Here is a 15,735-nt window from a genome sequence, read left to right as displayed (position 1 = left end):
TAGCAATTTTTTTTTTACCATGACCATTAACTCTGTTTTCAGCCTTTTCCTAACTACATTTGATTTTGTGGTCTTGAATATCCTGGATCATTTGGAATTTAGTTGTTTATAAATAGGACTTGTGGCATTAGTCACTTGTCTCAGGTGGCCTGTTTGCAAAAGGGACACGAAGGGTTTCCCCCCGTTTGCTTTAATTATTGGGAATAGAGGAAAGTTCTGTCGGGCTCTAACAACATATGTCTTAACTATTTTTATAGTTTATGGATTTAACTACATGTTCTTGGCTTTCTTAAATATCATCAATGTCTTTTCTTGCTTTGCATATTTAACAACTTAAAAGTTATCTTGTCTGAGATTAATATATTTCCAGTTTGGATAGAGAGAGAGAGACTTCAGATGTTTAAAATTCAGAGTGAAAGTATGCCGATGGTGACTGGGTTTTAAGGTATTCTTCTGTAGTGAAGGGAAACCAACTATAACGTCCTAATGTGGATCTGAGATTGTTTTTACTCTTCTCTCCCTGCTGTCAATATTTTGAATTGCTTCAATTCTCTTTTAAAAAAGTTTAATGTATGTACTGATACATTTGCTTTCAAAGATAACACATATTTCTATGGCCAGAAGAGTAGGCTCTTTTTGGGTTCCTGGATCAGCTGGGTGGGTCGCCCTCGTCTGAGTAACAGCCTGGCTTTTAGTTCTTCCTGAGAATCTTCTTTAGCTGTGTATTTATTAACATTAATCTACAGCCTCTTACATGAGGCTATTCTTTATACAAGTTGCCATATCATACTTGGAAGAACAATATTGGAAGGCGTCGAGACGCTTTTTTTCCTCAAATGCTCGTAGTCCAACTATAATATTATACTCCTTAGATTAGTTTATTTAAGAGATACATTGATAATCCCTGATGGCGGTTTAATATATCCTGAATTTCCCTACAATTACTGGACTCTGAACTTCAGCAGGAATACCCATTACATACTTGTGAGACACTTGCTGTGCTGTCACAGTGTTGGCCACAGGTAAGGGAACACGAAGAGGAGTCCCTTTGTCCCTGCCTTCAGGGAGCATATATTCTAACAGGGCAGAAAGGCACGGGGCTGTAATGAAGGCAGAAAGTGGTAGGCGATCAGATGGAAGAGAAACTGCTTTGGATTCAGAGGTTGAGGCGATCAAAGATGGGGGGGTGTTTGTGAGCCAGCATCTGAGTTGGGCCTTCTTGGGTTTTGTTCAGTTGGAAGGAAAATAAAGCCACCAAAGTAGCTGATGTTTACAAAGGGGCTTGTTGAAGGGGCCGTGCCATGCCTCGCTGGAGGGACAGGTCATCGGCGGTCCCCTGTCTGCTGCTCTGCCCTGTCTGTCTCGGGCTCCTGGGCCTGCCTCTCTCACCTTAGCTTCTCTTTCTGTGTGCACATCTCCTTTTTCATCCCCTAGGCCAGCTGCTGCTTCCTGGCCCCGTGCTCCCCTTCCCGCGCAGGGTTTGAGATCGGCACCATCTCTGATGATGACTTCTCCTACCAACCCGGTGTTGTCTGTCTGGCTAAGCCTGTGTGTGTGTGTGTGTGTGTGTGTGTGTGTGTGTGTGTGTGTGTGTGTGTGTGTGTGTGAGAGAGAGAGAGAATTCAGAGCTCTTGAGGAAGAGAATGCAATTTATAGTTTGCTTTCCTCGGACTCTAATTAGCTAAGGGACGGAGCTGCAGAGTTAAAACATGCCCACTAATGAGGACTCCTTCGGAAGGCAGGGGCTGGAGCACCACAGAGAGGGGAGGGGAGTTGGCAGCCTCCTGATAGCCTTGAACCAAAGGTAATGAACGTGGAGAACCATAGGGAGGCTCCGGGGTGCCAAATTGTGTTTCCTGCCCTTCAGGAAAGTGCATTTTACCCCGGGCAGGCGGTATACATGTGTCCTTGCCACGAATGTGAGGCACACTGTGATAAACACCATAAAGCATTCCTGAAGTGGGAGAGGGATTAACGTTGCATTACACTGTGAGTGGGGGAGGTTTGTCGACGACATGGGGGGACCCTAATGGGCTTGGGCATCTGCATCATGCTGGAAGGCCTTAAGTAGGGGTGTGTTTGGAGCACGCTGTGTGTGTTGATACAGCGATTGCTCTGGGTGGCTGTAGTTCAGGAAGATTCGTAGGAACTGAGGACAGTGTACTGTTCATGTCACTGACACAGACCTAGATTCGCTTCTGTTTTAAGAATTTATTAAGATAGCTAGTGACCTACATTTTTTTATTAATCAAGAAAATAGACGCTCATATTTGGGGTTCACACAGGAAATGTTTCAGAAAAGAAAGAGGCCACATAATAGTTCACTTGCTAATCCTACACTAGCAGATTATTAGTAATGCTTGTTGTGTTAGCAGTACACGTGGTGCCTGTGTTGGGAAGTCGCACATTGCCGAAGGAACTCAGCTGTCTTTATTCTTTATGTTAAAATTTGAGATGCTGTAAAGAAAATGTAAAACATTGAACTGATGCTTCTAATTAATCATGTTGAAAAGTCAGGAACTTCACTAGCCATGAACCTCTTGGCGTGTCTCATTATTTTAATTTTTATTCTTGCCTAAACCTATGAGCTGTGCAATTTTTTCAAAATAAAATGCTCGTCTTATAAAAATGGTTGTCTCTGGTCACCTGCTGGAGCTGCTTAATAAAAAACTAGGTGTCTAGGACTTGAATTTTTAGTCAGAAACTTTCATGAAAGGGTCTTTTTCATTGTGTCATTTTGGTTTTGCTTCTGGGTTGGGGCTTGTGTGTGCCTGTAGACTCCTGGGACTTTCTGTGTGCTTCTAAAGAAATTGTGTTACTTGCCTTGCTGATGTTGCTCCCTCTTCTTAAATAAACCTCCTGATTTTAGAACCGCAAAATCTTATTATTTTTGGCAGATCCAAACCTGTAACTCCTTGTCTCCGAAAAATGGGTGAATCAGGTTCAGGGTACTGCCACAAACTGCATGGGATTTCTGCAAGCTCAGAGTTTGTGATCTCCTTGTCCCCCTGCATATTAACAGCCGTCGTGGTTGGCGTTCTGAGAGAGAAAGTCGAAGCACAGGAAAGAACGCAAATGCTCTAGATTCCATGGCAGAAACTGGAAGTAAATTCTGTGTTTGGTTAATCACTTTCTGTATCTCTGGTGGTCTTGGGGAAGAGCCTTGTTTTCACTGATTTTAATTTGTCAGTATGCAATTCTGTCTGCTAGAAAATTCCCAGCTGAGTAAGTTATTGCTCTGTTGGCCAGACATAACTCTCAGAAACTGAAGATGGGATGCAGCATGAACAAGAGAGCCTTCCTTTCCTGCTAATCAATTTGTACCCTGCTAATGGTGGTTTTTGAGGGTTTTTTGTTTGTTTGTTTAAAAAAAAAGTGACTTGTCTGTGCCTGCCACAGGGCTTACAGAAAACTCAAAGCTCCTGAGAACATTCTCAGCAGGGTAGTATTTCTGTGAAGAGGCAGCTAGAAACCCTTAAGAAAAATGCAGTAACTCACACTTTAAGGCACATAAAGTCGTGTCCCTCAGGGCACACTCTCCAGTGTCGTGGAGTTTATGACTCACGAGTGCTGTACTTTTGTGATCTAATAAACAAGGAAAGGTGGCGGGAGAATTATATTCCTGTACAAAGAGCCACTTCACCTTTCATTATATGGAAGAAAGCCATGGGGATATTAAATTTTTAGTGGCATTTTCAAGTTGAGCATTATCCGTGACTGAAATGCATGCAGCTAGGTGTTACGATACTTACGAACAAAATAAAATAAAGGGAGAGTAGCTGTTTCCATTTGGAGCTAAGCTAACTGGCTGTGTTTTTGAAGAGTAACTTTCTTGGTACCCACCGCAGGGTTCTGATTCAGATACCCTTTTTTGTGTGTTCTTATGGCACATACCTCTTCCACTGGATTTATCCCACACTACGCTGATCGGGCCTTATTGTTTCTTTTTTAAATTTTTTAAAAAATAGATTTTATGAGCCACCTGGATGGCTCATTCGGTTAAGCATCTGCCTTTGGCTCAGGTCATGAGCCTGCTTCGCCCTCTCCCTCTGCTGCTCCCCCTGCTTATACTCTCTCTTCCTGTCAAATAAATACATAAAATCTTTAAAAAAAAATAGACATTATTTTTTTAGAGCAATTTTAAGTTCACAGCAAAACGGAGGAAGTGGCCCAGGGATTTCTTATCTATCCCCTGCCCCCCACCTTCGTCCAGCCTCCCCCATCGTCAGCACCCCCACCACGGCGGTACATATGTTCCGCTTGATGAATTGGCACTGACCTCATAATCCGCCTGAGCCCATAGTTTACATTAGGGTTAGCTCTCGGTGTTGTGCAGGCTACAGGTCCGGACAAATGTATAATGACACATTCACTGTCACAGTATCATACAGAATAATTTCACAGCACTAAAAATCCCTGTGCTCCTCTTGTTCATCCCTCCCTCCCCCTAACTCCTAGTAACCACTAATCGTTTTACTGTCTCCATGGTTTTCCCCTTCCCAGAACGTCATAGAGATGGAATCGTACAGTACGGAGCCTTTTCAGATTGCCCTCTTTTACTTAGTCATGTGCATCTTAGGTTCCTCTGTGTCTCCTCATGGCTTGGTAGTTCATTCGGGGGGGGGGGGGGCTGGATAATCCACTGTCTGGATGGACTGGCTTTTATCTGTTTTCAGTGCTTTATTTTTTTTTAACATGAAGACTGGGACTAGGGTGACATGAATGAGGCACTCAGGAATCAAAAAATATTTTAATGCAGTATTTAAAAAATCAGAACTAATGCCCCCAAACCCACAGAGAATAAAATATCAACAGCTGAAGTAAAGACAGGATCATGGCAAGCCCTCTCTGACTGCCACTGACAATCCTAAGCGACACTCTCCCTATCCATAGCCCACACAGCGGATGCTGGTTTTTTTGCTCAGAAACCTGGTTCTCCCCCACAAGCACTGTTTCCCCGGAGTCCAATGGTAGAAGTTCTTTCCTCACAGTTCTGCTAGCATTGTACCAGGAGGTGGGGGTGGCCTCCTTCCTCCTCATCTTCACTTCCCACCCATTCTTCCCTTTTCTTCCCTAAAACGTCCCCAGCCCCAACCGTGAGGTACGTGCTCGTGAAGTAGGGCACCTTGCTCTTCTGTCTGTTGGGAGTCTGGAGACCTCTCTCCACCTCAGCAGCATTCCCCCTCGATATTTGAAGGGTTTAGCTCTTGACTTTCTGTCCCCCAAACACTGCCAGCCTCAAGGATCCTTCCAGGATGCCAGTTTCCCAGTTCCTTGATGATGCCTTCCGCCAGTCATCTTGCTGCCACCATCATTCTTCATCAGCCATTCCCTCCCATGGCCGTATTCTCCTCCTTGAAATGGCCAATGATGTAACTCCTCTGAAATCTTGCATTTCAACTCTCCGAGGGTCTGGGTACCGCTTGTAACCACCTCACTTTCTTCAGTGCCTCTATGCCGAAATTCTGTAGCTCACACCAAGACTCGTTGATAGTACAGCCTTTTAACCACATATTCCACCTTCATATTCCCACGTAAAATTTTAGGGTCCATCACTATAACCATTCCCTTGCTTACAGCCTCAATTCCCTTAGGCTTGTCTCTCTTTATTGTCTTTATTTGGCACAACAGCAACCCAAGCAAAGTGTAAGATTTATGCAGGGGAAAGTTTAGTTTAGAAATACATTTTTATGTTAATTTTTTTCTTTCACATCCCTACTCATTATTATTAATAGAAGTGATTTCGTGTTGGGCAAATATATTTTATATGTTGATCAAGTTTCACATTTCATTCCGAGTGCTTAATAAGCACTGTGAGTTACTGAAATCAGTGATCAAAGCAAAAACCATAGTTAGTTATCAAGGGAGAAGATTCATGAATGCAGTTCTTTATCTAAATGACACGCATGATAACTGTTTGACAAATTATTCTTTTTTTTAAAAAAATCTTATTTATTTATTTATTAGAGAGAGAGAGAGAGAACAAGCAGGGGGAGCTGCAGAGGCAGAGAGAGAAGCAGGTTCCCCCCTGAGCAGGGAGCCCAGTGCAGGGCTCGATCCCAGCACCCTGGGATCATGACCTGAGCCGAAGGCAGAGGCTTAAATGATTGAGTCACCCAGATGCCCCGACAGATGGTTCTTATATAAATTACTCTGAATAAAGAGAGGATTTTTATCTAGAAAGCTGCTATGTGTCATATCCTGTATTGTAAACTATTTGCTTAGTAAAATAGGGGTGGGTTAAATTTAAGTAATGCTAATATTCCCAGGGTTGTCTACTATAACATTTATTTAGGACATTACAGAATATCATCCTCACAGGAGTTTATTTTGCATTAAGATGACCCCATACTTATAAGAGGGTCCCCTCCCCATTTCTATTTTACCTCCCCTGGGGGAAAAAAACAACACTTTAAGCCTGAGTGGGTGCAATAAAATAAAAGTCACATCACTTACTATTTTGACTGGAATGATTAGGTTTTTGTCACCTGCATCATTTTCTTTACCCGGAATTTCTGAAGCTCAATCAAGCTGGGTATAGATCGCAGTGCCTTAGAATAACAGCAGTGGTCGATGAGGTGCGTGCGCGAGCCGGCCTCTGCCTCTAGTAACAATTTCCCTTCTTGTGTGCTCCCCCAGGTCTACCCTGAACTGCAGATCACCAATGTGGTGGAAGCCAACCAACCAGTGACCATCCAGAACTGGTGCAAGAGGGGCCGCAAGCAGTGCAAGACCCACGCCCACATTGTGATCCCCTACCGCTGCCTAGGTGAGCTGGCCCGCCGCGCGGCGGACACGCATTGCTCTGGTCTCTGGGCCTGAAAAAGGAGGGCGCGCTCATTCGATCAAATGTGCAGTTTCTTTCTGCCAGTCTGTGTGGGACTGTATTGTGGGCTATGAAGGTCTCCTGTGTTCCGACAGCACAAGAGCAATATTTTTGAGCTTCCTGCCTCAGAATGAATTTGCCTAAAATGTTTATTTAAAACCACAGATTTTTAGACCGATTCCGTAACTGCTGAATGGAAAGGCCTGGGGATGGGGTCCAGGAATCCTCATTTTACCAAATCCCATAGGTGATTCTCACGCACACTAACTGTCTAGACTTGGAGAACTAGTGTGTGTTCTCACGTAGACTTCATACAAGAGAGAACCGAATGTGAAGTTCCTGCATTCTTTTTTTTTTAATTTTTTATTATGTTATGTTAGTCACCATACAGTACATCCTTAGTTTTTGATGTAATGTTCCATGATTCATTGTTTGTGTATAATACCCAGTGCTCCATGCACTGTGTGCCCTCCTTACTACCCATCACCGGCTCCTGCATTCTGCTGATTTCTTCAAAGTCTCTTCCCTGAAACAACCAATTACTTCTCCTGGCAATAGTTGGGACACTAGAGTTAGAGAATTCTTTCTTCTGGTTATATCAAACTGGAGGAACCAGCTAGACCACTAAGGTTTAAATGTGTGTTTCTCTTACCAACCTCAAATTTTACTTCCACTTTTTATTTGAAAAACTGAGCTGTTTAGGGTGATGTCATATTTTTTTTCCTCTGGAAACGCTGTCATACTCCATATTTAATCTCACTTGGTAATTATTCTCTTCCTAGGTGATATTTTTTTTTTTAAAGATTTTATTTATTTATTTGACAGAGATAGAGACAGCCAGCGAGAGAGGGAGCACAAGCAGGGGGAGTGGGAGAGGAAGAAGCAGGCTCATAGTGGAAGAGCCTGATGTGGGGCTCGATCCCAGAACGCCAGGATCACGCCCTGAGCCGAAGGCAGACGCTTAACCGCTGTGCCACCCACGCGCCCCCCTAGGTGATATTTTTATATAACCAAGCAGTGTGGAAATCAACATTTGGTCTGATCGCTTGCATGGTTGTAAGGACGTAGAGATCTATGAAGGGGGCTGTGGACAAATATTGATATACATTCCAATGACGTCTTGTAAAAACTAAGAGATCTTTTTTTAAACAAGTCCCAACAGCAAACTTAGGACAACTGTTGAAAGTTCTGGAAATCTGTATTATACTTGCTCAAACATGAATGCCATAACAGCATATGTACCGATTACTGTTCGTGCATGTGCATAATTTGAGACATTAATGGAAAACACTGAACGTTAGAATGAAAATCTAAATATGAAATTAAGAGATTTTATGATAATACTGTGATTATCTGTCAAAATGTTTTTATTGTGATAAAGCGTGTTATACACCATGGAGGCAGGTTCCTTCTAAGTGGTCTCACTTCACGGGCGTAAATATTGAGAGTCCATGAGGGAGGATGTCTTGTTGTACCTGGCACAGGTATTTGTGACAGAATTAGGACCAAAGTCCAGGACCTTTCAATACACAATCCCGTGTTATGGTCTTAACAAAAATTGTTTTGGAGCTAATAACCACCTGATTTATCACATCAGATTATAGAGGAAAGAAAGGCTGTGAATGGGAAGCAATCAATAACAGTTTTTTTAAAAAGTCACAGCCCACGTTGTATTCATAAAGGAGACAGTTAGGACTCTGGCCACAGCATCAGTCTCCACATGATAATGTTTTCCACTTGGTGGTAGTAATAAGCAGCGTTCTTATACATGACTAGCTGCTTGAACAAAGAATTAGTATTTAGCATTAATGTAAGTACCCTCCAAACTCTGTGGCTATATCCAAACTTACCCTTTGGACAAAAAAACATTATTTTGCTGAAGGTAATTTTCAGAAAGTCGCTACCTAGAAAACAGAGTACAATTGTCTTAAACATTAAGCATATTAAAACCCAAACAGAGCTAGAGGAGAGAAAAATGCCTGTTATGCCTAGTATGCAGCCTTCCTGACCTTCCTATCAGATGCAGGATCGGTGTTGTACTGTGTTATTTTTCTTCAAATTGTCTATTTGTCTTGTGCATACTTGCTCGGCAGTATCTTGCGTTCCTTGTCTAGATGCAGCAAGTGTATGAGCTTGCTGTTGACACTTTCCTTCCACGGAGTGACTGATTTCCCTTGAGAGTGAGTTGGCTTTCTCTTTCCACCCTTTGCATTTGATCGTATAGGCAAGGTGCATTGCATAAGACAAATTACTGTTGATTTCTGGGGGCAACAGTGGGTTAATAGCTTCGTCCAAAAGAATTAGAAATTAAAGACTTGCTACCTTAAGTCATTCTATTTCATTTTATATTCAAGGCTTTCCAAACATACGAGTAGTAGTGACCCAGAAACTATTCAGACATGGTCAGGTGAGAGGCTGAAGGTGTTTGATTCATCTCGATTTTGAATTTTCATGCTTTCGTAAACTTTTAAGACAGTCATACCTTGTCTTTTGGTGGCTACTCTTGTGCGAGTTATCTACAACTATCTTAATCGTCTTGGGTGTGAAAAGTTTGTATTTGGATATTCTGACAGATAATGTACCAGAGTAGTTTTTTGCATTTATGCTGAATGACAGTTCCCTTGGGACACATCATACAGCAGAACAATATCTAAGAATGTTACATGAGACTCCCCTAATTTTAAGAATGGGGCTGGACGTGGGAGACGTTTTTACTGTAGACACTAAGCTCTTGTAAATGCCCAGATGTCCCAGCACAGTAATCCAGTCAATACCTGTGGCTCTGCCCGTGTGCATTGACCCCTGCAGTCTGTCCGTACCGCTGCCCGTGAAGTCCTGGGAGATCGTGTGCTGGGTCATGTGCATACGTACTGTGGGAATGATGCTTGACGAGCCTGGATTTTGCATACCAGAGGGATACGAATTCTTGAATGTGCTCTGTTTTTAAGGATTGTCTACATCATGCTGTCATAAGGAATGGCCAGAATCCCTGAACGTTTCTTCATCAGGGAAGGCTAATCACTGTTCCTGGAGAGATAGCAGACTCCTTTTTATGTGGTCTTTCGCGTGGGACCAATGAATGTTCCAAGTTAGTCATACTTCAAAGCCAGTATATAGACTCTGATTCTCAATAATATAAAAGAAAATATGCATGGAAAGGAAATCTTACCAGTGTTTATTTACAAATAGTGGGGTTACAGGTGATTTTGATTTTATTTAAACGTTTGCCTGTTAATTGCTATAATAAACAAGCGACTTTTATCAGAAAAAGATGGACAGTGAAATCGGTACACAAAATGTCATATCCATCAACAGGTAATGATAGTTGAAAAAGAAGACAAAGGCTTGAAAGAGCACACAGAATAATCGTCATTTTATCTACTGGTGGCTGTGCCTTGTAAGCTTTATACAGTGGTTATAACTTCTTATGGGGAAATAGACTTTAGTTTTAAAAGTACCAGGCTGCCAGATTTTTTAAAAAGTCTCCATTCTTATCTTCAACCACATATAAACAGTATTCATCATTACTAATTCTTCATAAAGGTCCTTGATCTTGTTTTTTGTTTGTATCCCCCCCAAACTTGAATATGGGAACTACATTTCTTTCAGGGCAGATTGTTGAATGGCAAGAAATTACATTTTCCCTGTAGATTGTGTCTGGGTGGGAAGGACATTGGGTTACATAAGAGAACATATAGAAATGACTTCCTTCTGGGTAGGTCATCCACCAAGACCAGTGATTAAATCTTCCTCCCCTTTCTGCCAGCTCCCCATTGGCCCTAATTATATTGGCTCCAGATTAATTTGCTTTCTAAAGCTTGAGAACATTGATTTTTTTTTTTTAATAACTCAGATTTTGAAAAGAAAAAATTAGTGGTCTTTGTTGTCTCCAACGGTTTCATCTTCTTGTTTTAATTATTGTACCTGCTGTTCTGTCTTCTTTCTGGAACTTCTAACAACTTGTGATTTTTCTGGGATAAGAGCTAAGATAGCATGAATGATTTATGTAGTTAAATCTTTAATTTTGTCTTTTTTTTATTGGAGATAATATTCAAGAGTCATTAAGTAACATTAGGTATTATAAAGAAAACAACAATTTTTGAAAATCTCCAGCTATGCCTTGTGGGGTGCTGGAACTGCTTTATTAAAACACAAAATTCATTGATGCCGGTCCCAGATGATAGGCACAGAAAAGAAATCTCAGTTTATTTGCAATGGTGCTGTTCCGGTGATTCTCAGTGATGCATTGAGAAGTGAATAGTGTGGGGTTAATGGGCGTTTTACTTTGTAGGACATGCTAAGAATTTTAACTGTGTACTTAAATTTTTCTGATTACAAAAGTAATACATGTTCATTGTGCCAAGTTTAGAAAATGCAGTCACGACCAAGAAATAACAACTTGCTTTCAGTCTGTATTTTTTGCGTATAGTTTGCTTTTAGTATTTTTCACAGTTACATAATTCTTGTTTTTTGTGAACTTTTTTTCACCTTGCATTTTTATTCTACTTTATTCATGAAATTAAATATCTTGGAAAGCACAGTTTTTAAATTAACCTTATAGCAGTCTCTGTAATGTGTTTATTCCTTACTTTTGGTGATTGAGTTGTTTCCTTTATTTTGTGGTGGTGGTGGTTATAAATGGTGCTGTGATAAACATCATGGTAAATACTTTGCAGTCACTTGTTTTCTTTTTGTAATCAGTTATTGGTTGGATGTCTTGCAAATCTTATAGTTGCTTTAATAAAATACATGTGTGCTATTTAATTATATATGAAAATAGGAAGGAAATTTTTAATATTTATGATTCTGGGTTTAAAGATGCTCCTACATTAAGCTAATTTTTTATTGATAGTAAGTTTAAAAATCTAATTTTTATTATTTGCTAGTAATAAAGGGACTATTTACAATAATGTTTTCTTTAAATTCCAACTTGGGAAACAGTCAATGGACTATTCACAGAGAAATAAATCCTACAAAAATGACTAAGAAAAGGTATAATTATATATTCATTGTGTAAGTATTCGCTACCTATGTGTGTGGCCAAGAAGATAGCTAAAAGATGGTCCCTCCTCTTCTACAAGTTATGGTTTAGGAATGGGTATGGGGAATTCCAGCTGAGAAATTTAAAGAAGACTTAGCAGGAAGTAGCATTTGAGCCAAAATTTCAAGGACTGGGACAGGAATGAAGGATATCTTAATTTTAGGGTTTAAACAAAGGGTGAGTAAAAATCCTGAAGGTAGGACTGTACAGGGTATGTATAGAGCATGGTTCACTGTTTCAGGGAGAATGGTAATTGATTATGATTAAAGGTAGTAATTTTTTTAAAAGCATCGCTGTTTTCATTCATTTTTTAATAGATACTATTATGATATTTTTAATTTAAATTTACATCTGAAGAATTATTTTCAGGCTGTTGTTGTATGTATACCCATGGTACTTTTGCTTTTGGCAACTAAGGTTGGAATTTTTGAGAGTAGGTAATTTTTTTTTAAGCCAATAATTCAATCAGTCATAAGAAGGGTGAATAGTTACTCAGGCACATCCTGATACTCCGGTTATTCGTGTTTTGCCATTTCTTGGTATGAAATACCAGCGCTGTTTGCGTTGGACTACTAGTTGTATGTGTGTGTTGTGGCTCTCTCCAAGACATACTGGAATATGAAAATCAAAAAATTGAGATTATTATTGTTTATCCATACGAGTGAGTTACGGCCCCTATATTTACTGTCATCTTCTATAATGAACAGCTAACCTCATGAAAAACATATTCTGTGTTTAATTTCTTTTTGATACTGCTTTTTATAATTGCTTTTCATATAGGGAGACAGACAGATGCTGGCTGGTGGGGAATCAAGAAGGAAATTGACTTTCATCCAAAAGTTCTCTTTTTACTCTGGTAACTTATGAGCACCTTTTTCAGATGGTGCGGCTTGGGTCATTTCCTACAACGTCACTTCCTCCAGCAGAAAAAAGAAACTGACTTTCCCTTTTGTTTTTAGAACTCAATTCTCATCATTGTATTTCCCAAGACAAAGAATACACTTGAGATCGTCCTGTCTTGATTTTGCTTACTGTTCTAGCCAGTAAAGAACTTTCCAAAATGCCATAGTAAAAAATACAATTTGTGTACAACAAAACTTGTACAAGATTTCTGGGGACTTGGGGCTCCATGTTCTGTGCAATGAGAATAATTGTAAAACAAGGCAAATATAAGACGTAATGGAAAAATTCAGAGTGGTGCAGACAGCTGTGATTATGGTTTTTGGGGCAGGAGAGTGGCTTAAACCCAGCATGAAAAATGGAATTCACTGAATTAACTTAGACACTCACCATGAAACCCCAGTTTTCATTATATTTTAATTAGTGAACTATAATTAAAAAGTGATATTAACAATATGTAAACCGTATTAGGCATAGACTTAATACCATCACAAATAAAAACAGGAAATGTTTTTTAAAAAGATGTATGTATTTATTTTAGAGCGCGAACACAAGAGCAGGGGTGGGGGGAGAGGCAGAGGGAGAGGAAGAGAGAGAATCCCCAAGAAGACTCCCCACTGAGCGCAGAGCCCAAAGCAGGGCCCTGAGATCATAACCTGAGCGGAAATCAAGAGTCCGTTGCTCCACTGACTGAGCCACCTGGGCGCCCCAATGATAGGAAATTTTTGATGTATTTCTTCCCTAGGAAAAGAACTAAAGAGTGCTTTTTTGTGGACTTAAGGTTTTTCAGTTTTAGTACTGAGTTAGGTACAGCTTATTTTTGTAGTATCTCTAAATAGTACCCATTAAAGTATAACTGTTTATTTCTTGTGAAGGGAAGAGTTAATTATATCAAGAATACTGAAGTAAAAATAAGGAAAGTGATTTCTCTCAAGTATTTCAGTGCTTTTTTTGAGAAGTAATTTGATGTTTGTACTTAATGAAAGGATTGACTGAAAAGCATTGAAGGGAAAAGTATGCTCTTTTTTAACAGTTACACACAAAAAAGCATCATGAATGTAAGAAGTGACATAAAGATGACAGTAAATCTAAAGCCTGACTTAAGATGTACTTCGATTTCAGTATCAAAGAATCTTATGAAATACTTAAATTTTAGTACTTGACCTGGAAAGCTCTCAATATTTGTTTTACTGTAGAGTCTAGGGATAAGTTCTCTTAATCTGAATGGCTTCATTAAATGTTCCCTCTTTTCCACATCCCTTGATAAATTTTAGTTCATGCTGGAGATATGTCCCATGAGTCTTTTTTGGCTCTTGTTCCTCCCATCCCCACCCCCATCTCTCCTGCCTGTGAGTCTCAGGCTTTAGCTTTGAAACCTGATGGTGAAGGGAAGTCCCATGACAATAGCTGCTCGGCCAGTCCAGACTGGAGGAGAATGGGAAGGCCTCTGGGGGAGGTCTCCAGGAATAAAAATGGCACTGATGCATTACCTGACGGGCTTGCCTGTGCTTATTGTGGTTTCAGAGTACTGTTGGAGACTTTGGGAGAAATACAAGCCTGAAGGATGCACAGAAAATAAAGCAAATTTTAAAATGGAGGCAAGCATTAACTTCAGAAAAAGAAAACTCAAAAGGTGAAAAGTAACAAAGTTGTAACATAAAAAGAAAGAATATGTCATCATTGCCCAGGGGGTGGGCTCAGGTGTGAAACTTCACTGTCACACTGAGAAGACAGACGTACAGTGGAAAAATCAAGAAAAACAGGTATTTGAGAACAGAATTCAGGAGAGGGAAGAGTAGGTAGCAGAAGTGACCCCTAAATGAGATGGGAGTCAATGATTTTTATTACCTCTTCCTGCTGTGGAGAAAGTTATCAAGTAGGTCTGTGGCAGAAAGAAGGCGACTTTAAGGCTCCCAGGCAGCTTTTCTAATGTAGGAAATTCCTTTTAAAATTAAAAGTTGCAAGGCACCTTACTTTAGAGGGGTGTCCTCATTTAGCTGTCTAAACTCTGCAGTGGTTAACGCTAAACTAATGTAACAGCTGAGCTTCTTCGGTGGTATATATCGACTTTACGAGATGTTTGCTTTTCCTTGGGTATAATTTATGACTGTACATACATAAAATTACCTTTCTACCTGTTCTTCAGAATGTAGGGCAGAATGTCACAATGTTAGAGGTTGTAGAGGTTTGTATTTGTGATCCTTTTTGCTCTGGAAACAGGCGGATCTTCTCTAATTTAGTGACAGGTGTTTGCTCATGTTGAGGGACCAAACTCAACGTGATCAAAACTAACCTCCTCTTTTCTGGAAGTTTTCCCCTTACCACGAATCCATTTAAATTTCCAGTCCTAATTAACCGGCCACTTCATGACCAGGTAGTATGAACGTTCTGTGTAAGTAGGATGAGGGATAGGTGTAAAAACAGGAGTTAGGGAGATGGTGGTAGTGTGATCTGGAGCATATGACAGAAGCTTCTCCAGAGGGAGGCATTTATACACATCCTGAGGCGTATGTAGAGACAAGTGAAGAGACATGAATTAACAAACATTTATGGGAATGTCCCAAGGACAGTAGTTGTGTTGGTAGTATTGGTGCATAATGTTGGAAAATTAGAACGGAACTAAGATGGTTGATTATTTAAATTTGGAATAGTACAGAAATCCCCTTTTTTATTCGGGAGGACATGAAATTGATTTGGCTATTTTATGTGGTGTCCAGAAACATACCTCACATTCAGTGTGGTTTTATTTATCTTGCACATGTCATTAATGTGCTAAAATCACCTGCGAGCCATACCCATTTTCTTAGTGCTTGTTGCAGTGTACATTCTCTGCAGCAGGATAAATCCTTTTATTCTATCAGTTCTTTTAAAAGGTGATACAGTTGAAGTAGAAAAACAACAACAACAGCCCTGCTTCTACTCTGGAGTAATATTTCCATAAACTGTAGTAACCTGGCAATATAGCTCC

At 40.2% G+C, this 15,735-nt stretch overlaps 1 protein-coding gene across 6 annotated transcripts in view; it reads left to right on the top strand.

Moving 5' to 3' along the window:
* APP (amyloid beta precursor protein) overlaps positions 1 to 15,735 on the top strand; it is a 256,673-nt gene that overhangs the window by 70,878 nt on the left and 170,060 nt on the right. For all 6 annotated transcript variants that reach the window (XM_045785475.2, XM_045785474.1, XM_045785473.2 and 3 more), the window contains exon 3: positions 6,640 to 6,769. In XM_045785475.2, the coding sequence (XP_045641431.1) occupies positions 6,640 to 6,769 (130 nt within the window). The remainder of the gene's footprint in view (positions 1 to 6,639; positions 6,770 to 15,735) is intronic.

Source organism: Ursus americanus, chromosome 4 (genome assembly GCF_024610735.1).
Source record: "Ursus americanus isolate L20-20 chromosome 4, mUrsAme1.1.p, whole genome shotgun sequence".
NCBI classification, from domain to species: Eukaryota; Metazoa; Chordata; class Mammalia; order Carnivora; family Ursidae; genus Ursus; species Ursus americanus.
Note: the sequence above shows the minus strand (reverse complement) of the source record. Positions and strands in the feature narration are given on the sequence as shown.